Source organism: Triticum aestivum, chromosome 3A (genome assembly GCF_018294505.1).
Source record: "Triticum aestivum cultivar Chinese Spring chromosome 3A, IWGSC CS RefSeq v2.1, whole genome shotgun sequence".
Classification (NCBI taxonomy): Eukaryota; Viridiplantae; Streptophyta; class Magnoliopsida; order Poales; family Poaceae; genus Triticum; species Triticum aestivum.
The window spans coordinates 31,368,563-31,396,421 of record NC_057800.1 but is presented as its reverse complement, the minus strand read 5'-3'; the positions used below and the strand labels follow the sequence as shown (position 1 = coordinate 31,396,421).

The 27,859-nt window shown below is 45.5% G+C and overlaps 1 protein-coding gene across 1 annotated transcript; it reads right to left on the bottom strand.

Annotated features, from left to right (window-relative positions):
* Positions 1-8,626: 8,626 nt before the first annotated feature.
* Positions 8,627-14,833, bottom strand: LOC123060011 (receptor-like protein 4). Its single transcript, XM_044482571.1, has 9 exons — positions 14,606-14,833; positions 13,462-14,529; positions 13,196-13,340; positions 12,603-12,674; positions 11,260-11,328; positions 10,506-10,574; positions 10,325-10,402; positions 9,602-9,810; positions 8,627-9,231 (listed from the first exon to the last, which is right to left on the bottom strand). The coding sequence occupies exons 1-9, from the start codon at positions 14,685-14,687 to the stop codon at positions 9,110-9,112; spliced, it is 1,914 nt and encodes a 637-aa protein (XP_044338506.1). The 5' UTR covers positions 14,688-14,833; the 3' UTR covers positions 8,627-9,109.
* Positions 14,834-27,859: the final 13,026 nt, after the last annotated feature.

Below are 27,859 nucleotides of genomic sequence, written 5' to 3'. Positions count from 1 at the left end.
GATGTGATCTCATTCATCAAATGACAACACATGTCTATGGTCAGGAAACTTAACCATCTTTGATTAACGAGCTAGTCAAGTAATGGCGTACTAGGGACACTTTGTTTTGTCTATATATTCACACATGTATCAAGTTTCCGATTAATACAATTCTAGCATGAATAATAAACATTTATCATGATATAAGGAAATATAAATAACAACTTTGTTGTTGCCTCTAGGGAATATTTCCTTTAGTCATCACCATCGCTCATGACCATATGAAACAGGTCCTTCGAGATGGTGGTGAAGAACCACCAGATGAGCATGGCGTCGATCGCGGTCCACTCGGAGTCGCCCACCATGGCGCGGGATTCGACGGTGCCGTCAACATGATCCATGAGATTATTCTCGTGGAAGAGTAGTGAAAAGTACGTCTTCCACGCGAAGTACGTGGAGTCGGTGGCATCGAGAACGATAGGGACGCGTTCGTGGATGTTGATGTCGTGGATGTCAGCGGGGTCCGGCCCGGCGAAGGGGTTGGAGTAGGTGGAGGCGTTGGTCAACATGGCGACGGCGCGGTGATGAGAGGGAGAAGCGGCGGTTGGGGTTGGGTGAGGGTGCGGCGTGGCAGGAGGTGCGGCGCGGCGGGGGAGGCGGCGCGGCAGGGGGGAGGGCGCGCCTGGGAGGGGAGGCGCGGCCCGGGGAGAGGGTAGCGGCGGCGGCGTGGGGCGGTGGTAGCAAATGGCGGCGGCTAGGGTAGGCGGAAGCGGTTGTTAGGAGAGGACCGTGATGCTATTTTATACCATGTAGAGAATGATTTGGTACATCAATAATTGATCGATCGTGCACTAGGCACATATATATAGGTACAAGGGATGCGATCGGTGTCTTGTCTCCCAAAATACAAGTACATACAGACAGTGGCGATTCTATGGGCATGCTTTAACAGGCTCAAGCCTGCCCTCAGAAATTGTAAAACAAAAATTTGCTACTGGTTCCTAGCTCATCTCAGCCCATTGTCAAGTGTCTAGCCTGTTGTCTACCCGTTCCAACCCATGTACTGAGAAGTTGAGCCTGGCCTTCATTTTCATCCAAAATTCACCACTGCATACAGAGGGAGAAAGACATTGCAGGTGTGGCATACAAAACCCAGGCTTACGTATATGTATACATGTCCCCTTTCCCACCCTCTCCCCCCCACCAAAAAAAAACTGCTGGTTGACATGGCAGGACGCTAGGCCAGGAGGCACAACTCAGCCTGGACGTGACGAGCGGGCTTCTGGCCCGTTATAGACCGGACCATACGGTCCTGGCCCGGTAGAAAAAATGGTCAGGCCGAGCTCAGCAATTAGGCCCGACAAACTCTCGGTCCGGTCTGGATTTTGACCGAGCCCCCAAGGAGGACCGACAAAACGCAGTCCTCGTTCCTCATCGTCACGGCCACCGGCAACCCCCGAGCGAACCACCGCGTCTCCGAGCACCGCCGCATCCCCATCTTCCTGCCTGTGCGATGAATTGGTCCAGAACACCGCCTACACGACGCACGCACCCTCTCTTCCCCGATCAAGGCCGCCGTCTGTCTGCCGCCATCAATTTTGTCGCAGTCGTCAAGTCCCGGCCTTACTGACGTGATGAAGCAGTGCAACCTGTGCACGCAGGCACGCAGGGCACGAACTGTATCTCATTCTTTGCCCGTCGTGTCGGCGAACACTCTTGAATAAATCCGAAGCTCCTGTCATGTTTTCAGTTAGTTCAGTTAGCACTTTGGTTTTTCGTCAAGTTAGGCTCGAACACTTTCCTTCTGTTAGCTAGTTTAGCTCGCGGGTCTAACTGCCTGGAGCCAGACTCGTGCCTCGTCGGTCTGCTCGTGGAACGGCACCAGTGTTGTGAATCACGACGACCCAAAGTCAGGGGCCACGAAGTCTTGTTTCCCGTTCTGTAAGTCTGACTAATAGAACAGAAAAGGTCTGAAGTTTGTGCAGCGCAAAACACCTGTATCTTCCTTTTTTTTTCTTCAGCAATCTCTCGTTCGCGTGGGTTCGTTCCAAGGGCACCTCTGTTGCAGACAAACACGTCGGAGAACACACACACGTTGGTGTGCCCCGTCTTGTTCCCCATGAACTGGAAGTTGATCTCGTCATGATTGTCCCAATGTCTGAATTTGGCAATTAATTGATGCACATACAGTTAGAATTGTATGCAGTACATGCTGATTAGCAATCTGAAAGTGGAAGCGCCGATGTACATACCTCTTGAAAGCACCTACTTGACGCCGTCCTGCAGTACAAGCTGATTAGCAATCTGAAACTGGAAGTGCCGATGTGCTGACGGTAACGGTGCCGACGGGCGGCGGAGTTCTCCAGGACGAGCTTGATGTTGGCAGAGATGCAACCATAGATGAACTGCCTCTTCGTCTGCAGCAAGCAGCCGGAGTAGTTGATCTTTAGGACAGGGCACGACACAGACGAACGCAGGCCGGCGCAAGGCACACACGCAGCTCACGTCCCTCCTCCATCGCTCGGTCCCTCGGTCCTGAGTCCTGACCGAGCTTTCTCCTCGCCGGTCCGGTCCAGGAAAACAGGCCCGCTGGGCACTTCGGTCCGGTCCGGTCCGGACCGGTCGCGGCCGGTCCAAAGCACGGCTCGGTCAGGGACTGGACCGGCTCAGACCGTGTCCACCCTGCCGCACAACTGGCTTGGCCAGGAGACATCATGTGGCCGGCCGGGTGAGCTGGTACCTGCGCGGCAGCCGCCGATGGACCCTGGTTTTCCAACGGCGGGCCTCCGGCCGTCTGAGTCTGACCACCCCGTGGGCTAGCTAGCTAGTGGCCCCCGCGCATTTCATTTGGTTGTCGGCTACTTGGTTTCAACGTTCGTTGTCGAGCCGGGTACGTTGACGAGCAAAGCTACGCCGGTCGCCGCTATTTGGCCCGATCCACCGGAGTCGTCGGCACGTGCATGCTTCTCACCGGTCCATGCACCCCGTCCCATATTCCATACTCCATTTCCGTTCGTGGCCGGAAGGACGCATGCTTCCGCTTTCACGGGAGGACGATGAAGATGCGGCCAGAAAGGGTCAGCTCACGGCCACGGAGTACGTAGCAAGTAGCAACGAACCCAGGGAAACACGCTTGCGGCCGTCCGTCCACGAGCAGCGAGAAGAAGAAGAAGAAGAAGGAGGAGGAGGAGGAGGAGGAGGAGGAGGAGGAGGTTGACTCGACATGGATGGAAGCAACGTTCCTATCTCTCTCGTGCCGTCCGCGTAAGGCAACTCTCGACAGGAGAATATGTGAACCGCGGCGTGGAAAAAGAAAGGTGCAGATAGCAATCTTAGCAATCGCCTCAACTTGACAACCTTGGGCACCTTTTCTTTCCTCCTCTTTCTTTTCTTCGTCTTTGGTTGACGAGGTGACAACAACTTGCTTCATTTTTTCTTTTTTTGCTTTTCATGGGGACGATGCCCAACTTGGAGAAAAGCTATCTATCCAAGAAAAGTCTAGAGAGCATCCTCGGCCCTTGAATGGGCTGAGAGTTACAGAGGGAAAATGGAAAGGGATACGGGCTCAAGCTTAATGGTCCGTGAAAACGTGGAGGCCTATCAGTGATTTTGCTCCTCGTTTAAACTCTTTTTTTTAAAACAAGACAAAAAATTTACCATTTTCATTGATTAAAAAGAAGAGAGTTGCTTGATTAATTAAAAAAACCGAGCGAAAACCTACATACAAACACCCCACAAGGGGCACATGCGGACAACCTGGCCACAGAAACGCCAAACAAACGACCACAACGTCGAGGCCATGGCGGCTCCGATTTTGATGTTGAGTGATTTTGCTCCCCGTTTGGACTCTGGACCCTCGAGCTTCTTGCTGGAGAGCAACTAACTGGAGGTTGTTAATGCGAGCATGTTGAGTGATGCGTCCAGCTGCTGTCACATGTCGCGTGCTGAATGGTCCCTCTGGATTTCAAAAAAAAATTGTACACATTTAGTGGTTTAGATGGGTTTTTTCTTGTTTTTCAGCTTTTTGATTTTTGTCTGGTTTTCCCAAGGTTTTGAGAGAGAAAATTATGGATTTTTTGCCCGAAAACAAATTATGCTTCGACAAGAAGTGTAGATTTGCTTGCGCGAGTTGTGCTTCCGAAAAGGAAAAAATGTGCTTCCATGAGAAGCATATATTTGCTTCTGCAAGAAGAACAGTTGTGCTTCTCGAAAAGGGATAAAATATGTGCTTCCACGAGAAGCACATATTTGTTTCCGTATTGTGTTCCTCGAAAAGGGGGAGGGGGGGATTTTGTGCTTCCACAAGAAGCACAGATTTGCTTCCGCGTGCTACTCGGAAAAGAAATGTATGCTTCCGGAAGGAACAAGATTTGTGTTATAGATTTGCTTCCGTGAGAAGCACACTTCTCGGAAAGGGAAAAAAGTATATGCTTCCACGAGAAGTACATCTTTGCTTCTCATGCAAGTACAATTTGCTTCTGCGTTGTGCTTCTCAAAAAGTGAAAAAAGATCTGGTTTTCCTCATTTTGTGTCTTTTTATCAGTTGCCGGGTTTTTTTTTCATTTTTTGGGGATTTTTTTCGTTTCTGGATTGTCGAGAAAAAAAGATTGACGAAACCTATTAACGATTTTTTGTTAAAAGAGACCGCCTGCCGGATCCAAATGGCAAAAAAGACCACCTCTGGGTCAGATTTGCAAAAGAGACCCCCTTGCCGTGGCGGCAGGCGCGCCAAGCGACACGTGCCACCTGCCGCCACGACGTGAGGCGGCCGGCCCCGCCGCCATGCTGCCAGGCGGCCAGTCCCTGGCAACTGAAATCCAGGCCAGCGACGGAACGGAGCTGGGTATGGGGGGGGGGGCATGCCGTCACCTGCTGAGGCGGCCAGCACTGTAGCCCTGGGAGCGGCACTGTAGCGACGCACTGCTGCTGCAGGGCCATGCCACCACCCGTCGAGGCGGCCGGCACTGTAGCTGCTACGCGCTGCACTGTAGCGGGACGAGCTGCACTGCTGCTGCTGCACATATATATTACCTTTAAAATAATTTGTGCATATATATTACCTTTAAAATTGTTCTAACAATACTCTCACTTATGATGAATCAATAGGTCTTCTCTGTAAGTTTATCAAGTCAACCGAACCGCAGGTTGTTTCCTCTTCATTTCTATTTATCAAAACCCATATATTCTAGTGGACATGATGACACACGCAATGCTAAAATTAAAAATAAATTGCATCAAAGGTTGAACGCTGCAATCTGTGTAGCATATATGCGAGACAAATTAGTTAATTAGTAATATAGTGCCCGCCCACGGCAGGCCGCGTGCAGCAGCAGCAGTGCAGCTCGTCCCTCTTTGCACCAGTAGCAGTGCCAGCCGCCTCAACTGGTGGCGGCATGGCCCAGCAGCAGCAGTGCACGCTACAATGCCGCTCCCAGGGCTACACTACCGGCCGCCTCATACGGTGGCGGCGTGGCCCATCATACGTAGCTCCGTTCCGTCGCTGGCCTGGATTTCTGTTGCCCATGACTGGCCGCCTCGCAGCGTGGCGGCGGGGCCGGCCGCCTCACGTCGTGGCGGCAGGCGCCACGTGTCACCTGCCGCGTCTGCCGCCACGACGAGGGGGTCTTTTTTGTCAATCTGATTCAGAGGTGGTCTTTTTTGTCATTTCAATCCGGCGGGTGGTCTCTTTTGACAAAAAATCCCTATTAACATGGGGTCTAGTTGCAACGAGAAATCCAGTGGTAAAAACTATTTGGAATTTAGACGCACGATTTGAGTGATAAACATTTTAAATAAACAAAATCTACGGAAAAAAAAGAGAAAACCATAGGTTGCGACAATTGACACATATATAGTGTGCCACTTGTCAGCGTCTGAGAAAATGGAACTGACCTTTGCGTGAGACAATCCTTAACTAGTGACCGTAGCCCATAATGAGCCAACCCATTTTAGCGCAGGTACGGTTTTCTTCTTCTTTCCTTTTCCTTTTTCCGTGGGGTTCAGTTGATGCTGGTTTTCGGTGAATCTATTTGGATAATCTTCATTCATGTGTTTTTATAGATTTGATCTTTTCGATCTATGACTCTCTTCGTCCATGATGATTGTTGCTCTGGTGCGCTGATTATGTGAAACTTTAGTGCAGCGACTTTTCGACTGTCCACTGTAACAAGGTTTTTCTGGCTTGGGTGGGGGCGACGTCAACGGCATGCCTTCGACTTCCTCCAGAGCTTGTAGTCGTTGATAGGTGATCCATGAACCTAACTGTAACTTCTGTTATCTCTGATGTTCTTTCCACTGCCCGAATAGGTTGAAAGTTTCTCGTGCAAAAAGATATCGATCAATGATGCGGTCAGACTGGTGCTGATCAGGTCATGATATCTAGTAGGTGCCGCCGTGTAAGTGAGGTACCCAGGAAAAACGCTCACGGTCTGGTGATTAGCATGTGTTGTCCACGAGCAGCGAGGATGACTGAATGAGGACCCGGTCGACGGAACCTTCCTATCGTGCGAGTCGCGACCTTGCTTGCCGTCCGCGTATGCTGAAGACGAAGACCTAGAAGGGTGCATTCGTGGAGCAATAGACGCTGAAGATAGCAATCACCTCAACTTCACCAACTTAGGTATCTTTTCTTTTCCCCCTCTGTAATGAGATGACAACAACTTACAAATTGACCAACGTGAAGGAAAGCTATTTGTCTATTTATCCATAAAAAGTTAAGACATCCTCATCTCTTGGAACTTTCTTTTTCACGGGAGCCCCTATATGATGCTATATGCGTTCTGAGCAAAGAGTGATTTTCTTTTATGTATGTTTAGTTTTTTAGCCCAATTCCACAAGGCAAACCGGCTGCATACAAAGGTTAAAAAAAGGTAAAATGAAAAATATAACGACTTTAAAAAATATGCTCGCATGCAATAAAATTAAAGTTAACGAAATTTATTTATTGTTCTTGTTTTCAAAAATATGGTCAAGAAATTTCAAAAATGTATTTATTTTAACAATCCTACTCCACCTGTATTGTGGGGGTATACCGGGCAATCGCACAACCTGGCGCGGGAGCTGTGGCACTGTGAAATATTTTTATTTTAGTTTTCATTGTTTTTCTTTTTTTAAGTTTTCGTTTTATTTCGCATTTTTTCAAACAGCTTTTTATTAAATTCATGAACATTTTTTGAAACCTGGAATTTTTTTCTATATTTCAAATACTTGAAAAAAAATCAATTTATGAACATTCTTTAAAATCTAGGAAGATTTTCAAATTGATGAACTTGTTTGAAATTCGGAATGTTCTTTTGAAATTCAGAGCGCTATTTTGAATATATTTTTATATTTATGACAATTCTAGAAAGAATAAAATTCATAAATAATTTTTTAAATCCATAAACCTTTTTCAAGTTCATAATATTTTTTACAATTGCAACAGTTTTTAAATTCCGGACATTTATTGATATTTAGGAGCATTTTTTTAATCTCCTGAACTATTTTTGAAATCCAGGAGCATTTTTTTAATTCGTGAAAAATATTTGAAATTTAGGAACTTTTTGAAATCTTAGCTCTTTTTCAAATCCATGAACTTTTTTTAAAATCCAGAAACCTTTTCCCAATTCATGAAATTGATATTTGTTGAAATCTCAATCATTTTTTGAAGTTATAAAAGAAAGAAAAAGGATAAAAAAAACCAGGGTGCCACGCGCCCACACACGGGCAGTCCCAATCGTGCACGGGAGAAGGGAGGGGGTGCACGTTTGTGTGTTGTCCCACACATAGGTCGCTAAATAAGAGGACCCGTGCATGTGAGTGTTCCCAAAGAACTATCGCCGCTGCCAAAGAAATTTTGGTCCCTTCACCTTCGCTGTCATTTTGGCGCTGAGATGTGAGGAAACCTCGGGTCTACAAGAGTTATATCTTCGTCAGTGTTTGGTGGTGATTGTTATTTTATGAGAACAATATTACTCTTGTTCTTTTTTGGTGGTGCCAGAAAGTTAGAGAGTTTTGTGTCCTCACAAATCCAGTTAGTTAGGTCTGATGAGTTTATGTTAGCGTGTCAAGCTTTTTCCTCTATGGAGATTAAATATTTCATTGACACCATGGTGAAGATATTGTGATTCTATGGCATGTGCTTCTAGGGGACCATCCCCAGCCAAAGTATATTCAACGCTCAAAGCTTCCCATCTTTTTGAATGGGAGACTCAAGGGGCTTTCAAAAATCTTTATTGGTAATGCTTGTGTGTGGGTGAAAGAGTGACATCATCGCTGCTCCATTCTAATTGCAGCCTCCTTATTGAAGTTTTAGGAGTATTTCGTCTCACAGAGATTGACACCACAAAGAAGATATTCCAAATAGATACCACTGTAATTCTTCCTCATTTTTTTGAGTTACTTTGTTTTTTATCTTAAATTCAAATTAGTGTACCTATAACCATTATGTGTGAATAAAATTATATGTTTTTCCCTAAAAAAGATCTCATGTACCGCAAAGCTGATTAAGACACCAAGCAAAAACAATAGATTACAGCTCCTAAAAAAGGCGGTCCAATAAGAAATACAGATATTCAAAGACATTGCCAAAACAACTCACATTTAGAGACACTTATGGCCCTTAAAAAAACACTTCTGGCAAGAAAAAACACATGCAAACTCTGGGCCGTTAAGTAAAACATGATCACACACGAACTAATGTTTTCATTGTCCTCGCCTCCTTTGTCAGTAGCACCATGTCAAGTTTTTATACAACAACAAAAATATAGATACCCCCGCTTGCCTTTACATGGTTCACACAGTGGACATCACATCCCTAAGCTAAAACCAACACAAGAATACTGGACCAAAACCTCCGGAAAAAAGAAGCAAGGCCCCCTAATACTAACTACCACCACCAGCTCATACTATAAGTAGAGTAAACATGACATAAGTTACGCCTCGCATAGCTCCGTCGTGTATGGGAGTATCTGCAAGAGAGTGGCGACGAAGCTGCTGCTGCTGACCGAAGAAGCTACAAGGACATGATGTCGATGATGCTGGCAAAAATCAATTCACAACGCACTATCCCTGCTCTGACCATGCAGCCTGTTATGAGTGTTTCTTCTGGGTGCATACGACAACCGGTCCATTTCCAGCGTGCATGTGTCGCTTATCGAGTGTTCCCGTTCCCGTTCGTGTAGAAACCATCTGTGTTGTGGGCGTCCATCTCTGCCAGCATCACGGACTTTGCCCGCTGATACCTGTTCCTTTTCGCGGAGATTGCTGATATCGCTGCAGACGTAAATCCAACAGGTTAAATGTGTTGTCTTCAGACAAGTGCCAAATGAAGAAAGACAATTGGGCCGTGCGTTGTGACTTCTGTTGACTAGTTCAGCAATAACCATCAAGATCATATAGTTTGAATAACTGAGGCAGAGCCGCAGAGGCAGTATATAGGTAGGTAGCTAAATCTGCCACACTACCGTTTCAGTAAGTATAAACCCAACTAAAGTTTCAAAACCAGCATCATAAATCGATAACTGATACGACTGGCCTCAGCTACAGTTTGTGAAATACAGCACTAATGCTAAAAATCAAAATGATGGTTGTTTCATTAATTTAATTCATATATGAAGGTAAAAGAGTTAAATGAGATACTTACAAGTCAAATCTTGAGGGAACTCGAAATCGTAGTCGTATGGTCCCCGTCTTATGCACACTATGTAGACCACTATAAGTATAACAAGCAGAAGAAGTCCAAACGAGGCTCCAAGTGCAATTTTGCCGGTTTTATTCAAGCCTCCTTTCTCCCAGAATAATGCACAAGCAGGTAGAGTAGGCACCCCACATAGGCCTTTATTACCTGACAGACTGCCAACATAATGCATATTTGTAAAAAACAAGAGAATGAAATGGAAGTTACCACATCTAGTTATCCACAATCTATTTAGTACATTAACACATGGCTCTTAATCTATCCGCTCACCCCTTGCACACATATTCTCTCCTTGTTTGTTGCAAGTAATAATTTATAACAGAACATAGTAGAGCATGTCCTGCAACTCACCCCAGGTCTCCAGTTTTACTAATTGATACCTGACACATTATCTCAAATACAGCTTCTATATATGCGGTTGGCGTGCACCCAGTTCATCTTTGGGTTTGCACACTTGCATCATGCTAAACTGTTGAGGAAAGATAAAGAATATACTTCAACCTAGTTATCGATAAATCACTAAGTGTGACAGAATGAGCTAAACCCACAACTCTTTGACCTCGTTTGTAGGGCTGGAACAAATAGCATGAGTACAATAACTCTTCCGGATGGTCATCCTGAGGAAGAAAGTGAGAATTCTGTTGTATGAAAATAGTGGAGATATCTTACTCTATCACGCCACCATGCACGCCAACTGAATAAAGTCTTTCTGGAACTTGCCCATCAAGTTGATTGCCGTTTAGTAGACTGCATAAGAGGTACCTAGTAAGTCAGCATTGTTGCATACATATGCAGGATAGCTAAAAATTGCATTAACAAATTGAATAATACTGTGGAAAACTCTGCTTACACAGTCTGTAATTTAGACGAGCCTATGGTGCCAGGAATACTCCCAGTAAACTGGTTCGAGGACAGATCCCTAAAAATCAAACAAAAAAAAACTGATGAAAGTGACTCAGATTGTTAGAGAATCAGGCTTGTCGAAGCATTAGATAGAACTACAGGAATAGTAATACACAATGTTAAAGAATTGGCAGACAATGATGAACTGACATTGTAATCCAGAATGAGCAAGCAGAGCTTAGAAGCACATCTACTAATTCAATGCTATTTTTCAACAAAAATAACATGCTGAAGTTACCTAATAATCAAAGATACATCTGGACCACTTAAAACATCCCTCCATCCAGGTACACAAACAGAAAAAAACTGAGACCAAGGATCCTTGATAGCCAGTACAGATGTTATACCATCCCGCAGATAAATATTATTATGTATTGTTTAGTCAGTCCATAGACGACTTACCAGCTAAGATGATGTCATCAAAGCCATCAGGTCCTGAAGCTCACAGAAAGAGTTCCTAGAGCTACTTGGTACTGTCCTAGCTTCATGATTCTACATGAGAATGCTACTGGTGTGGTGTGAAGCAGGTAAATTCTGCCAAATTACAGTTTTAAAGATTTCGTGATGAACATACAAAGTAAGATTTTGTATCATGTACCTATCATGAGCATGTCAACAGCAGAATGTGGGCGCGATAAAAATGTGCCATATTTCTAGCATGAAACAGTACAACTTTGCATGCCATGAACTATTGTACTCACAGTGTCGCAAGTGAAGGTTGGCCTAAACCTGGTGGCAAGCTTCCGGTCAACGAATTAGAGCTCAAGTTCCTGGAGGCAAGATCATAATATATATTAATGTTCAACAAGGAGAGATGAAAAATTGTAAACTGCGTAAGTAAAATAACACCATTTTCTATAGCTTAAAACCAAGTACTTTCAAAATAATATGAGCACATATGAAAATATGAAATGGTAAACAATTTAAACTTGATATCATGGACGATATATCTGGAACACAGAAGTATCAATTGAACAGGTTCTGGAGAAACAATTGCATGATGCACCTAACGTTGTTCATTGTTTAATATTGTAGTCATCATCTGCATTGATGTATCTATATCGTTCCAGATTTGTGCTGAAACCTCCTACAGGAAGTTCCTTCTAAGGCCTTGTACAATGGGAGGTGCTTAGAGAGATGCTTAGAAAAATAAACCGGGTTTTTCTGAAGCACCGGTGCCTATTTCTACAGGAGAGACGCTTAGTTAAGCGTCTATCCTGTACAAATAAGCACCGGTGCTTAAGGAAAGTCTGGTTTATTTCTCTAAGCACCTTCCCTAAGCACCTCTCATTGTACAAGACCTAAAAGAACAGTGAAGGGAAGCCCCACTTGCAGGATTTTTTTCATCAAACCAACAAGTACATACAAAATGGGTCCAACGCAATCCGGTGAAGCCAGCAAATGAGAAAATAGTTAGCGTGTTTTTTTGTTGAAATATTGCCTTTCTATTGAACATGTGATTGACAGGTGGGACTGAGAAAGCCACTCGGCTCATTCCAGATGCATGGTGTGATGCCTGTCCAGGTCAAGGGTTGCTACACATAGTGCTCTACCACTCCTTGGCAGTTGGTCCTACATTGACTTTGGGACCCTCCAATAATATATTTCACACTGAATTTGAGATTTCATTTATTTCCAGGTGACACCCTGTACTCTCATCTCTATTTTTTGGATTTGTACTACTCCTTGCTTTAGTACCTAGAGATGAAATAGTCATATGAAGCTACTCATTTAAGTCTCTCAGGTATCATGACCAAAGGCAAACAGTTATCTACAGTACTCCCTCCTATCCATAATAAGTGCCGTGGTTTTAGTACAATGACACTTACTTTGGATATGAGGGAGTATTGAACTAAAACCACGACACTTATTTTGGATCGGAACGAATACTAGAAAGCTTTGAATTTCAAAGTTACAACTCATGTGCTCCTGCATAGCTAATGCAAACATGAAACTCAAGAGGCATCGATATGCGGAAGCTACAAATACCAATGAAGACCAGGATCAAGTTGAATCAACTTTAAGTGTGTGCAATGATACTTACAAGCTTACCAAGTCGGTCAGATGACTAATTTCATCAGAGATGAAACCTTTCAGCCCTTGACTTGCAAGATCCCTGTCAGGGCAAATTAGAAAAAAACATAAGAGTTATGACATCAACTATTCAACTTTTCACAAGATACTAATAAGTAGGGCATTACAATTTTATTTCCTATGTCCACTGATGCATCTACTGTGAAATTTCATTCAAGCCCATATAATGATACATTGATAACGATGCATGCATAGTATTTGGATTTAGGATTTTAGGACAATTTTTTTAATGTAATTAAAATTTTGCAGCTCAGCTTTCTGGTACAGCTGAGATTGGTAGAGTAGTAAACAGGCAGCAATCACTAAGGCAGATATATTTGCTGCTAGTGCTGTGTGACTGTCAAGATATCTTTCCTCAACAATGATCTGCAAACACTACCGGTGCCTTTGAAAGATAATTCTACGGTTGTCTTTGGGGATTAAAACAGAAATGTATTTGGTAAGTCAGACACAGAATAATGACTACTTGACAGCAAAACAGAAATACCCTAATGAAACAGTGAATGGATAAAAATAGCATTGAGATATCGAAAGTGCACTCACAGCTGAGTGATCACAAGCCCTTTGTTACCAGGATGGCAAGTGACTCCCTCCCATGCATCCCATGTCCGCGGCGCGCAAGGGTCCCCATTCCACCCCATCCTAGCTGGAATTTTCAGTGAATCCTTCAGGGCCTTCATCGCAGCCGCTGCCAAAAACAGTGCAACATGCTCAGCGAATGTAGGCTGGTTTTTTATAGTGAAAATTGGAGAGCTCGATCGGCCCATCTTGTTCGGAGAATGCGCATAGAGTATCGAATTATAGGTTACCTTGGTGTGGCACCGTCCTTGTCTCAAGGGGCACCATTGCGTAATTCTCGAGCCCGCACAGAATCGGCCGTCCCACTACTGGCACAAGCCTGACGCTCATGGTGGAGCTGGTCAGGTTCTCCACAATGTATGTCCACTTGAAGGCCGTGAACCCTCCCACCTGCTTGAAGATGTCGATCCTGGTCACGTTCCTCCCGGCAAGCATTATGTCGAACACCCTCTGGCCAGGGGCCCTGACCCCGGCGTCGATCTCCGCGAAATGCAGCCAGACCATGTAGGACATCCTCGTGTCCACCGGCATCAGGTACTCGATCTCGTTGGAGGCGTCCCCGCCGGTGGTCACCGCCGACCTGTACATCTTGGTGGGGAAGTAATTGGGCGGCTGGTTGCTGCCGAAAATCTTCCTCCCACCGGCAGTAATGGCGTCGTAGGTGAGGTCGTTGTTCCGGAAATCTGTGCCGGCCTGCCACACCCTGGAGAAGGCGTCGGAGTCGTTGGTGAAGCCGGGGCCGAAGAGGCTGTTCCCGCAGGTGAGGCGGCCGTAGTTGACGAGGACGACGTCGGCGCCGGTGGTGGCGCCGTCGTAGGCGAGCGGGTGGACGGGGGCGACCTCGATGGAGGCGACGACGGGGGCGTCGGTGGAGAGCGAGTAGAAGCAGACGTCGGTGGCCTCTGCGTCGGAGGGGAAGATGAGGTCGGAGTAGGCCCCGTAGCGCGCGGCGGTCTCGGGCCACGGGGAGCGGAAGGAGAGCACGAGCGTGGCGGCGGCGGAGACGTCGAAGGACGGGGAGCGGAGCTTGGAGTCGTAGTTGTCGTAGACGGAGAAGACGCGGAGGTAGTAGCGGCCGGGGGCGAGCGGGAGGGAGTAGCAGGAGGTCTTGCCGGCGGAGGCGGGCGGGAAGAAGCGCAGCGTGCGCTCCTGCGGCTGCGGGAAGCGGTGCGGCTCGGCGACCATCCCCGCGTTGCCCCCCGCCGAGAAGAAGCGGTCCGCCAGCCAGCGGCGGCCGAAGGCCGAGGTGAAGTCCGCCGCGCCGCCGCAGTCGATGTTGTAGCTGTGGTTCGCCTGGGCTGCACGGGCAGAGAGAGCGTCAGCGTACAGCGGAGTATAATTTTGTTTGTAGCTAGCTGGATTGGAGGTGCTTACCGCCGGAGAGGAAGGGGTCGTCGGAGTCGCGGGCGGCGCCGGTGGCCGCGACGAGGAGTGGGAGCAGGAGGAGGAGCCGCATTGCCGCTCCCGGGGCTGGCCGGAGGAGCGGCGCGCGTCCCCTGGGCGGAGAATTTGGTGGGGAGTTTTAGGAGGGAGCGGGTGTGAACGGAGCTGCAGCGGAGTGGAGGAGACGTGGTGGTACCCTGGTACGTTGAACCGTGGAAGGAAGGAGACGAGGCTGGAAATGCTGGATCTGGCCGCGCTGGAGGATCGGACGGCGCTGCAGGCACCGCCGCGCCGCGCTATGGCCTCAACGGCCGCTCGATCAACGGTAAGTGGCGGACCCCAGCAGTAAAGAGGGAGGGGAGAGCGACGGTGCGATGCGAAGCTCTTTGACCCTTTTGCTTTTCACACCTCTCTTTTTACTCTCAACAAAGTCTCAGTTTGTTCCCTTTAGAAAGAAAGAAAAAGTCTGAATTTGTTTGTTTGGTCACGTGAGGAAGCGCGGTAAGGCTGGTCACAATGGGCAAGAACATAAGCCAGTAACTTACACACTTCTCTAGACTATGTTACTACCTCCATAGTGGGTAGGAACATCTATGTAGTGTCATGCAACGATGTATTTATTAGGTTATAGACTCAGTGTTTCTTGGAGTGTGTGATGTTCCGGTAACTTAGCTAGTTACCACAAGCACCTTTCTCTTCATTAAATATGTGCCACATAAGCAAAGTTGTATTGCAGTGTGTGATGTTACTCTTAAGTTCCTTCCCGTTGTGACCAGTCTAAATGAATGAGTAAAACCGGCAACGGGGCCAGCCTTCCATCCCATGGGCGGTGGTGATCACTCCGTTCGTATCGTACGGGGTGTTATTAATCTAGCAAGTCACGGGCGGGACGGAAGCACTGTTGGATTCGACTCGACTGCTCGTATTTGCAAGTGCTGCCTGTATGCAGACAAAAATTATTGCTACTTGAATTAGGTAGCGGACGTACGTACTCAGATTCGAGGGGTAGATGATGGCGAGAGATGCGTCCAAACACATACAGTGTGTGTGGGAGTGTAGCCTTCCCTTTGGGCCGCTGCGGTCACGGGGTCGGCTAGGCCAGCTGAGTGCCGCGGCAACTACCACCAAATCAGGCAATTAAGCGTGACGTATGGCGCATTTCCCTCCCCGCCCCGACCCGACTCGACCCCATCGCCGATGGATCTGGCTGGCTTGCCTGCTCCTCTCCTGCTCCCATCCGTCCACTCATTTCATCCTACGGCTGTTTTTTTTTTCTTTCTAATCTAATCATCTTCCCCCCGATTTTAAAGAATGGGACCGGGTCTTATTTTATTTCAATCAAACCATGCCACATATGCCGGAGCACGGATGGACGCACACCGAAGAAGCAGGCAAGTCTCGTCCATCGCCGATGGGAGGGCCCGGGCGGGCGGCTTCTCCACGGGTTCGTTCGTTCGTGCCGCGACGTGCGCAGTAATGCGCGGCGCGTCTGCCGTGGTTCGGGCTACACGTACGTACGTACGCGCGTGTACCTGCTAGTTCAGGAATCACGACCATAGTACAGCTTCACTTCCTCCGTAGTGTATCTCTCTCGTCTCCAACGGGCAGCATATAAATTTCTTGACTAGTACTCCTACATACGTGCCGTGCTACTGGGTGCTTGCTTGCTTACTCGCTCCAAGAAGGTACCTACTGTCATCGGAAGCAGCTGACGTCTCCTTCGCACGGACAGCGCTAGGACCATCTACATCTATAACTGATGACCGACTGTATTTATTTACTAAGGACCTAGGCAAAATTTCGTGTTTTGACCCTTTTATCAAACAAAATTAAGATCTGGCCCATGTTTTTTTTTTGAGATTTGACCATTTTTCCTACGGCCACGAGGCCTGGCGGTAGGATTACCTAGCCTACCATCAGAACGTGCGGCGGTAGGATACTTATCCACGTCAGCAGCTTTAACGGTCTCCGTCCCCCTCCATCCCACCCTACCGCCACTGGTCTTGGCGGTAGCCTGTCGGATCCTACCGCCAGGGACCCTAGCGGTAGAGTGTGGGCAGTTATAAGCCGTGGGCCGCCCCACCCCTCCCCCTTCTCCCCCCAACCAGTCGCCCCAAGAACAGAGGAGTTCTTCCTCTCGCCCCCTCTCTCATCTCCTCCACTCTCCCCTCTGATCTTCATCGTTTCTTCACCGTTTTTGCGGATCGAGATGGCCCCGAAGAAAGCAAAGTAAGCTCCTTCGATCCCTTCAATTAGTTTTAGTCAAATAGCTTCCGATTCGTCGCATTATTTGATTCAAATCACTCCCCTTTTTGAACTAGATTTAATTATTTTGAACCCTAGGATTGATTTAGGTTGATTCTATATGTTATATTGTGTTACATATGAACTCTAGTCACTAGTTGGTATGGTTATGTGAAGATGAACCCTAGTTCATATTATTTTTGGAGGATTCTTTTTTGATATGATGCATGTTGGAGGAATTTATTGTGATATGATGATGCATGTTGATATGCTACGATTCAAGTAGTGGATGTAGTTGGACAACAAATGTTGAACCCTCAAAATGAACCCAGTTCATATTATTTTGTGTTAAAAAAATTTATGATATGATGAATATTGGAGATATTTGTTTTGGTATATGATGCATGTGGATGTTATATGATGCAAGTAGTGGATTTTGTTGGAGTAAAAATGGTTAACCCCTCAAGATGAACCCTAGTTCATGGTTTTTGTTTTTGAAAACAATATGATATGATGCATGTTGGATGTTGTTGGTGATGAATCTTTGTGTGATGAATCTATATGTTTAGGTACGGAAGCTTGGTGATGCCACTCCCGTACATGTACGAGACCTTCCCCGAGATGCTACAGCCGGTGGGATCTGTCTTAGACGAGGTCCTAGAGGCGACGATGGCAAAGCGGTGGCACGAGAGGGTTGAGCGGATCCTCGACGATGTCATGGCTTGGTCGCAGAGCGTGAAGGAGTGGAAGAAAGTGAAGGCGGAGATGGAGGCAGACCCAAGTATCTGTCGTGTCTGCCGGGAAGCGTGCATTGAAGTTGCGCAGAAGCACGCCAACTATCTCCTGTGCAACTTGGGTCGGAGAATCTACTTCGAGAGCAATGCGGAGGAGAAAGTCAGGATGCCGCCCCCCAAGTGCATCTGCGCTCGATATCATCAACTAGGGAAGGGCGGAGGCGAAAACCCCAGCGGGCACGGCAAGGTGGGAGTGCTTGAACAGTCGGATGCCGACCAGCGTTCCGCCTCCGCCTGAACCGGTGGATCCGTTGCCGTTTCTGTCTCCACGGCCCGGGCTAACATACGAGGAGCTCTGAAGATGAAGATCTCTGCCCGCTCTTCGAACTTGTCTGAAAATCGTCCTATTAATTTGTCTTGTGTCTTTCAATTATGTTCTCGATGAATAATGAAACTATGTGCCTCTTGTAATGCCTTGTGCCTTTCAATTATGCTCTCAATGAATATGAAACTATGTGCTGTCAAATTCAGTTTTTTCATTAGTTTGACTATCAAATTCAGTTTGAACATTAAGTTAACTTCATGCCATTTGTTCTTGTCAATATGAGTATACTTTCATGGTAAAAGAAATGAGTATATACTTTCATGTAAAACAGAGCACAATTTCTTCGTTTGACATGTCTATATACTTCAAGTTTTATTAATGTGTATGTGATGACTAAGTTTAATTGTTTGGGATCTGTTTTTTATCTCTATATCATTGCTGTGATATTGATTTTGAAAAGAAGCAAGCAATTAAATTTGAAACCATAAAACACCAGGACCCTACCGCCACGGACCCTGGCGGTGGGGTCACACAACCTACCGTCAGGGCACTTAGATATTTCGTTACAGAAACTTTCCAAGACAAAAACCCAGCCACCACCACCGCCAGGGGTTCTGACGGTAGGGTTAGAGAGGCTACCGGCAGGTCCCTGGCGGTAGGATACTTATCCACGTCTGCTCGTGCAAATGGCCGCCGTTCCCCTCCGTCGCACCCTACCGCCAGGCATCCTGGCAGTAGTCTGTCTAACCCTACCGCCAGAATACCTGCCGGTAGTGAAAGGGTCAAATTCTAAAATTCTTTCCAACGGGGGTCAGATCCTGAATTTCCATGTAAAAAGGGTCAAAACACAAAATTTTGCCGAGGACCGACTGTATTCATGACCACTTAATCGGTCAGGACCCAGTTAGCCCTCAAGCTGTCTGTACACATCGAGCAGGGCCCAAAGCAGAATAAGCAAAAAAGGCCGCGTCGACGACGCGGACACATACAAGGACTTGGCAACCGCATTCTTCTTTTGTGCAGGTGCCGAACGCATTCAACATCCAGAATCTAACGGAAAAGTTGACGTCAACTGGGATCAGGTAACCTACAGGCTACAGCCAAGGCACAACACAGCCAGGACAGTACTCTAATCCTTTTAACATATCGATCAACTTGAATCCAGACTAAAATGTACGACAACTTTGGAATGTGCATTACAGTATTTTAGTACTACCACTAGTACCAGCTTTCATTCCTTGATTCACGACGAAACAGTACAGGATCAAGCTAAGAGCATCTCTAACAGACTCCGTATAATACCGATCCAAAAAAATCCTTCATAGTCCGCTGCAGATGAGATTTGCGAGGCGAATTCGTGCATTGCAGATCAGACCTCGTATATGAAACTGTAAATTTAAGAAAAAACATTCACGGGAGAAACTTGCAAAGACATTGATCATACACTAGTTCATTTACATACTACATTGTTCATATATAGTTCATCCACATTGATCATACTAGAGGGGGAATATGTGGGCCCGAGCCTAGCTACCAAAATCGACGAGCTCGCGGTGGCGATGACACGGCGGAAGAGCCGGAGGAGCTAGTCCTCGTCGGAGTCGAGGTCGGTGAAGACCTTGGCCCGCTCCGCCTTCATGAGGCGCAGGTCCGCCTCCTTGGACGCGTGCGCCTGCGATGCCGCGACGCCCTGCTCGAGGAAGATGCGCTCGTAGTCGAGCGCATCGGCCTCCTCGAGCTCCTTCACCCAGCGCTCCATGGTGACGCGTGCAAGGTGCTCCTCCTGCCCCGGGGGGAGGTAGTTCTCGGGGCCGATCACTCCTCGACGCGGCGGTGCATCGGCCTCGGGCTTGACAGCGAGCGGCCCGAGCTCCTATGGCTCTCTCTTGACCAGAGTGAGCTGCGAGCTCGAGGCGCCCTCGGACGAGCTCCCCGCGGCAGAGGAGCTGGAGGAGGCGTGGCGGCGGCGGGCGAGCTCGCGCTTGTACTCGACGAGCTCGCAACGTTCAAACGCCGGCGGCGGTCGGCTCCCATGGTTGAGCCACCTACGCGCGCCCCGCTTGTGTGCGGCGGCGATCCGAGTCATCCCCAGATCTCCCGTAGCCATCCATAGCTTTTTTAGGCTCGCCGACGCCAAGGGATTAGGCAAAGGAGAAGGGGAATCGCGGCGGAGGAGGATAGGGTTTGACCCGTATTCGAGCGATGAAACCACATATATAGCGGTGGGGAGTGAGTTTTTGCGGGCCATGATAGATTTTTTACGGGTCGGGCCGCGAATATGGTGTCTATTCTGATCAGAAAAACGGACCGAACGGTTCGGTCCTTTTACGGGTCCCGTGCCACGAAAGACACCAAAAGGCAGGCGTCGTGCCTCGATCTGCACCGCATGTATTTGTACTGCTCCAGTTAATGGCAACCACGTACGTATACCGCTTAAACGACCGTGTGCATTTGGTTTCGTTGCAGCACACCTGCGCTTTGCACTAAGCCCAAGCTGCACTACATCCCGATCAGTGCATTGCAAACACAGATCATAGTCATAGCGCTATTGGATCAGCAGTTGGGTATTGGCTGTAGAGAACCGGCCAAAAGGTAGTTACGACAAGGAGCTACTTCACGATCGATGTTGATTATATCGTGGTGGGCTCACTCACAGAGGCAGCAACCAAATCACTCACTGTAGTACTGTACAGCGGGTGGTACTCCTGCATCTACTACCGCCATGATTGATGGCACTAAGAGCCAATATTTATCATCTAATTTCTACGTTCAACTTCTACGCGTCCATCGCCAAGATTCCGGGCCGCGGTTCGTGCCGCGACGCGCTGTTCGATCTCTTCGCGCCTGCTGCCACCACACCGTGCAGCTAGGGGCAGTGGTCACCCTGTGAGATTTCAGACGTCCCCTTGATTAATTACAGTGCCGCCTACTGAAACGTATTAGCAGTACAGCAATGGTCAGATTGATTTGGAGCCAGCCGCGATCCAACTACTCAACAAGTTGAAGCCAGGGACACTGGAATAGGACTGTAGAAGAATACGGACATGATCAAGGCGCCATGCGGACACATGCGTGCCGGACAGTGGCTTGGCAACCGCTATCCTTCTTCTTTCTTGATTCGGCAGAGTACGTCTCGATCGACATCATGCAACAGAATCTAGTTGACATCAACGAAGCTCACATGAAATGCAACTTGGATCCGGCCGAACTAAAATATGCAAGGTGGTACTACCCAACAAGCTTCGGAATGCGCATAGATAATACAAGTACCGGCTCCATTCCTTCACGAGCGAACAGGAGTACAACAAGAACTAACCCGTGGCACGGAAGACGCCAAGAGGCAAGCGTGCGCCGTGCCACGATCTGCGATCCAAAGCTTGTACTGATATGATTTTCTATGCGGGCAGTACTCTGCGCGGATGCGCCGCCCAAACTTTGGGACGGTCCAACTCTGGTCGTTAGATACACCCCACATAGCTGTTGGATCATGCCCTTCCCCCAGCGATTCTCACACCCGCACGTTTTCAGATCTGAAGAAAGCACCCCGGCAAATCATGGCGGCCGCACCCCTCGCCGTGTCATGCAGCGCGTGGCCGCCTTCCCCCGTTTGCCCTCACCGTCCATAGTTGCCGCCGTGCTCGATGTTAACGCTCGCCGTTGACGCCCGCAAACAAAAAAAGCTGTCGAAAAAGCTGCCCTGTATTGCCACCCCTATTGAATCAATTGAAAACCCTGGTTCCAACAAATTAAAGGTATGGTTGTAGCAAAAAATCGCTGGTCCAGCAAACAAAAAATCGCTGGTAAAGTATTTTTGGGTGCTGGTTTCAACAACAAAAAACGTGGTTGTAGCAAAAAAAAAACGATGGTCTAAAAAGAACGAACTCCGGTGGGAGCATTTTTTGGTGCGGGTTCTAGCAAACGTGGTTATGGTTGCAGCACCCCCCGCCCCTTCCCACCAACTTGTTGTGGTGACCCTGCAGCTCGCCGCGGTCGTCGCTTCCAGCAAAAAACAGGCGTGGTTGCAGCTCCTGCATCAACAGATGTTGCATCTGTCCGCTCCGTCGTCGCGCCTGTTGGTCGAGGTAGTAACAACTCCATTGCCAGTTGCGGCTCACCCCCGAAACGGTTGTATCATTCGCACCGGCCCGTAGTAGCTCGTCGGCTTAGGGTTGCAGCTCGCTCGTTCCCCGGTTCCATCGCTAGTGCCGGGTGTACTGCGGGTGACGCCCTGGGCAGGGGGAAAATAGTGACAGAAGGGGGACCGCGGGGGAACAACAGAGCGCGGGTGGAAGTGCGAGGGAAGGGAAGAGATTGGGACGACCCCACGACAGGGTGGATAAGATTGCACGGGCCCATATGAATGAAACGTGGCTCTCCGTGCATGGGCGTTGTGCGTGACAATGCACGTGACCGGCCAAAAGTTTGCTGGCGCACCGCACACAAGCGTTTACCTTTCTATGCGTGTGGACCCAAACCTTTATTAAATTGAAAAACAGTAAGCTCGACTACCTTTTTTTGCAAATGAGGAAGCTCAGCTACCTACAAGCCTCCACAGCAATTTGATGTTCTTAGCTGTTGGATCACCCTCACATACATTCTATTCCCTCCATCCCATAATGTAAGATATTTTTTGACACTACACTCTAGTGTCAAAAAAGTCTTATATTATGAAACGAAGGGAGTAGATTTTATGACATTATTGCAGTAATGTACATTTTAGATTATCTAGTCATCCCACAGATTGGCTATTTTTGGCGCCTATGGACCCGAACTCCTATTTGGTGCTTATGGCGCCAACCAAAGGATAATTTCGTACACCGTGCACACACCCTTTGAACTAACGGGCCACTCCTGTAAACAGTAGCTTGATTTTTCGGTTTTGGGAGGCTTCAACATGCTTCTGGCTTTTTTTCTGCTGGTCTATTATATTTCGCTTTACCCAGATTTTCTAAGGAATTTTTCAATTTGTTTTTCTTTAAGATTTTCCCCTTTCTTTTTTCCCTTTCTTTTTTATTTCATTTGTTTAAAAAAATTCAAATACACGAACACCTTTCGAATTCATTAGCTTTTTTTCAAATTACAAAACATTGTTTCAAATTCACAATTGTTTTCAAATTGGCGGATGTTTTTCAATTCCGTGAAGTTTTCCAAATTCGTGAAGTCTTTATTCAAGTTCATGAACTCCTTTTAAATTCGTGAATGTTTTTATATCCTCTAACTATTTTCAAATTCGTCAACATTCTATTCAAGTTCAAGAACTTTTTTCAAATTATTAAACCTTGTTTCAAATTCGTGATTTTTTTTCAAATGCATGATATTTTTTCAAATCCATGAACTTTTATTCCAATTCATGAAATTTTTAAAATTCATAAACATTTTTCATATCCACTAACTATTCTCAAATTTGTGAAATGTTTATTCAAGTTTATGAACTTATTTGAAATTTGTGGACATTTTTTATATCTGCAATTTGTTTTTCCCATCCATGAAACGTTTTCGAATGTGTGAACTTTTCCAAATCTGTGAATTTTTATTCAAGTTCATTAATGTTTTCAAATTCATTAACATTTTTGTATCTGCCAACTCTTTTTGAATTTGTGAATGTGTTTTGAATTCACGACTTTTTTAATGCATGAATTTGTTATTCAAGTTCCTGAATTTCTTTGAATTTGTAAACATTTTTAAATGCATGAATTTTAATAAAATTTGTAAACATTTTTTAATGTGTGGAAGTTTTTGAAAATCCAAGAACTTTTTCTTATCCGTGAGTCTATTTGGATTTACATTTTTTTGAGGATGTGAACTTTTTGGTGGTGAAAATCAATGAGTCAATGGTGTGGTTAATGGTCAGGAAACAACCACATTTGAGTGTTTATTCTTTTAAATGGTCAACTGCTAGATGCGAGAGCTATATCTCGCATTAAGCGAGTCCGAAGGCTCATTTGTGAATGGTTAATAAAGGATCGAGAAAGGACAAAAGGGAGCACGCAGGGGATTCAAACATTGGTCTCCTAGTTGAGGGCAAGCATGGCTAGCAACTGGGCTTGCCACGGGTTTTTGAAGGAGTAATAGGGCGGGACTACTTAAGTCGAAATGAGTCATGTTTCCACTGATTCTTCTTCGTTTTTTCCTGGGTTTTTTGTTTTCTTTTTATCCATTTTTTTCTCTATTTTGTTTTCTTTTTTTGGTTTACTTATTTATTTTCTTATTTCTTCTTTGTTTTTCATTATTTTAGTTGTCATTCTACATTTTTTGTATATGTGAAGAAAAGTTTAATAATACAGATTTAACATTTTTGCAATAAAAATTTAATATTTATTTAATACATGGTCAACAGTTTTTCTGTACACATTTTTAACATACTTGAAATGCTTGATTGGCATTTTTCAAATACAAAATTAACATTTTTTTAAAATACTTGGTCAACAATTTTGCTACACACACTTAAAAAAATCAAATGTTTGATGAACATTTTTTCAAATACAAGATTAACATGTTCTAATACATGGTCAACATTTTTTCTATGCACGTTTAATATTTTTAAATACTTGATAATTTAACACATGGTCAACATTTTTCCTAAACACATTTTAAAAATTCAAATGCTCGATTAACATTTTGCAAATGCTTGTTCAACATTTTTTCTAATGCTAAATTTTTTATATACATGATCAATATTTTTTCATTATTTTTAATTCATGGTCAACACTTTTTCTATACACATTTACTATTTTTCATATACTTGGTCATCATTATTTTCAATGCTTCATTAATTTTTTTATATAGACATGATCAAATTGTTTTCATTATTTTTTAATACATGGTCATCATTTTTTCTATAAACATTAAACATTTCTAAATGCTTGCTTAACATTCAAAAAAAATCATCATTTTTACAAATGATTTATTAACATATTTTAAATACGTGATCAAATTGTTCATACAATTGTTTTTATACTTTTTCCGTATACGTTATAACATTTTCCCTATACACATTCAACATTTTTCAAAAGCTTGCTCAACATTTTCCATATGTTTCTAGAGTGATTTTAGTAATATACTTATTTATAATATTTATAAGTATAAATAAGTAATAAATAAAGGGAAAAAACAAAAAACATGAAAAAAACAGAAAACAATGTTGTTGTTTCAGGTGTGCCTGGGCCGGGCCAACGCGCGGCACCCTTTAGCGAGGGTTCCCTCTGTCTCGCTGAATGTGAGACATAGAGGCGCCCACGGCCACTCCAGCGAGCCCATGCCATTTTTGGGCTGGCCCAATCCATAGCAGGTCGTTAGTTTTTTATTCTTTTCTCCAATTTTTCATTGTTTTCGACCCAGTTTTTCCGGTGTGTGTTTCCTCTCCGGTTTTCATTGTTGGGCTCTATTTTTTTGTTTTTTCTTCAGTTTTTATTTCTTCACAGTTTTTCTCCCGTTTTCTTGCTTTCTTTTTATTTTGCTTTCTTTTTAATTTTCTTTGTTTCTTCCCTAGTTTTTATTTTTTGCAATGTATTTTCTCCAGTTTTCTTTTTTACCTTTTCATTTCTTCCTCTCTTTGGTTTCCTTTTTCTTTCTGTTTTTGAACATATATCTACATTTTTTTACACATTGTACATTTTTCGTATACGTTAAGAAATTTTTTTGATACATGTTTAATATTTTTAAATATATGATAATGATTTTTTCCAAATAAATGTTTTTGATGTGTATTGGTTTCATACACTTTGTACACTTATGGTATACACATAAAACATTTTTCAAGCGATGTATTGATGCGCTCCATGTTATTGGTACGCGTCGGACATGGTCCTTCGCTACATGGACTGGCCCATATTAGTCCCTCATAGACCGGTTTTGGGGAAGGTTCCCACCATTTCTACTAGGCCAGATTTCTTTTTGGTTTTTATTGGGGTTTCTTTCTTTGTTTCGATCCGTTATTGTTTTTCCTTTGTCCTTTTTCTTTGTTTATTTTGATTTCTTAAACATTTTATCAAATTCATGAGTTATTAAAATTTGCATTTTTTACAATTTCGTGATTGTTTACAAATTCATGAACATATTTTAAATTCACAATTTTTTTCCATATCCGTGAACTTTTTCCAAATTCGTGATTTCTGTTGCATATTCACATACTTTTTACCAAATTGGTGAACCTTTTTCTCAAATTCTTCAAAATTTCCAATTTTGTGAACTTCTTTCAAATTCGCAGACATTTTCCAAATTCACAAACATTTCCCAAATCCATGAACTTTTTCAAATTCACAAACTTCTTCCAAGGTCTTGAATTTTTAATATTCATGAACTTTTATCAATGTCGCAATCCTTTTAATTTTCACATTTTTAATAAATACCTACAGTAATAACATGGCATGGAGCAGGAAAATCTAGCAAAACAAAACTGGAGAGACCAAACTACGTAGAACGACCGCCGGTGTGCGCCTGGAAACTTTCTAGCGCTAATTAGGTGGTCTCCTTACAGGAGTCGCCTATCGACCATGGCCAGGCAGAGGCTACACACTAATTTCTTATAATAGTTGTCCATTAAAAATACCACCAATACAAACTTTTGACTTCCTCGGTTTTTCCTAACAAATAAGTAATCTCTATAAATAAATATATGTGAGGTGTCACGCGAAAGACAGCCCAAGTAACCAACATTCTAGGTGAGGGCATATTTGTCACTAAGTGGTTTTCGTGATTGATGACAATGTATTTGTGGACTAATCGTGTGTATTGAGCGTTTCAGATATTTCATATCTAGGCACAAGACGATTCGGTACCCCTCGGAGCCTATCGAAGACGGCGTTTCTCTATGTTTCTTTTCTGTCGATTTGAGTCGTAGGAAAGACGTACTATTAAGAGGGGGTCCGCTTTGAAAAGGTTAGGGTGGAATCATCACGTACACGTCTATTCTTTTGCACCACCTTTCCTTGCTTCATTGGAGCACCGGTGTTCCCCTTGTCGCTGCGAAGATGAAGGCATCCTAGTGCTACTGGTCTGCGGCGTGCGGTAGTACTGCTCAGGGGAGCAGTAGTACTGCAGCTGGCCACAGTAGTACCGCCCAAGGTAACGGTAGTACCGCCCGTGCGGTAGTACCGCTCCTAGCATGCAGTAGTACTGTGGCCTTTGGCCCAGCACCGTGGCATGAGCAGATGTAGAGGCGGAAGTAATTTTTTACTTCCGCACCCTAGGCGGAAGTACTGCACCCTGTGAGTTGTAGTACCGTGCCGGATTTTTGCACTGACCGAAACTCAGCGGAAGTAGCCACTGATGTAATTTTATTAGTCTGTGCCTTCCCAGCCGGGATGAGCTCTGCCTTGCAGTAGTACCGCAAGCACGCGGTAGTACCGCTCCGGCGGTTCTACGCTTGTTGCCTTGTGCAACAGAGCCTCACCTGGCTCCTGCCGCGTGAGCGGTAGTACCGCTTCTCCCAGCGATAGTACCGCGAGCCCGTGCTGTAGTACTGCTTGGATATGCAGTAGTAAGGCATGTCGCAGGCTGAGTAGGTGGGTAACGGTTGGATTTGTCCTCTCACTATATAAGGGGGGGGGGGTCTTCTTCCCCAAGTTAACTACCTCTTTCTCCCCTAAACTCCATTGTTGCTCAAAGCTGCATTTTCGCCCGATTTCTCTCTCTAGCCAATCAAACTTGTTGATTTTCTAGGGATTGGTTGAGAATGCCCCGATCTACACTTCCACCAAGAGAAATTTGATTCCCCCCACTAATCCCTTGCGGATCTTGTTACTCTTGGGTGTTTGAGCACCCTAGACGGTTGAGGTCACCGCGAAGCTATATTCCATTGTGGTGAAGCTTTGCGGTGTCGTTGGGAGCCTCCAATTAAGTCGTGAAGATTGCCCCAACCTTGTTTGTAAAGGTTCGGTCGCCGCCTCCAAGGGCACCAATAGTGGAATCATGGCATCTCGCATTGTGTGAGGGCCTTAGGAG

Bases quoted from the DNA above. Each gene is read 5' to 3' on its own strand.
- LOC123060011 (XM_044482571.1), bottom strand. From the start codon at position 14,687: ATGCGGCTCCTCCTCCTGCTCCCACTCCTCGTCGCGGCCACCGGCGCC. The intron at 10,575-11,259 runs GTGAGTACAATA...TTTGATTTTTAG, and splicing joins CAACCTTCACTTGCGACACT to GGATCTGTCCTCGAACCAGT. The intron at 9,811-10,324 runs GTAAGATATCTC...TTATGTTGGCAG, and splicing joins GTGCATGGTGGCGTGATAGA to TCTGTCAGGTAATAAAGGCC.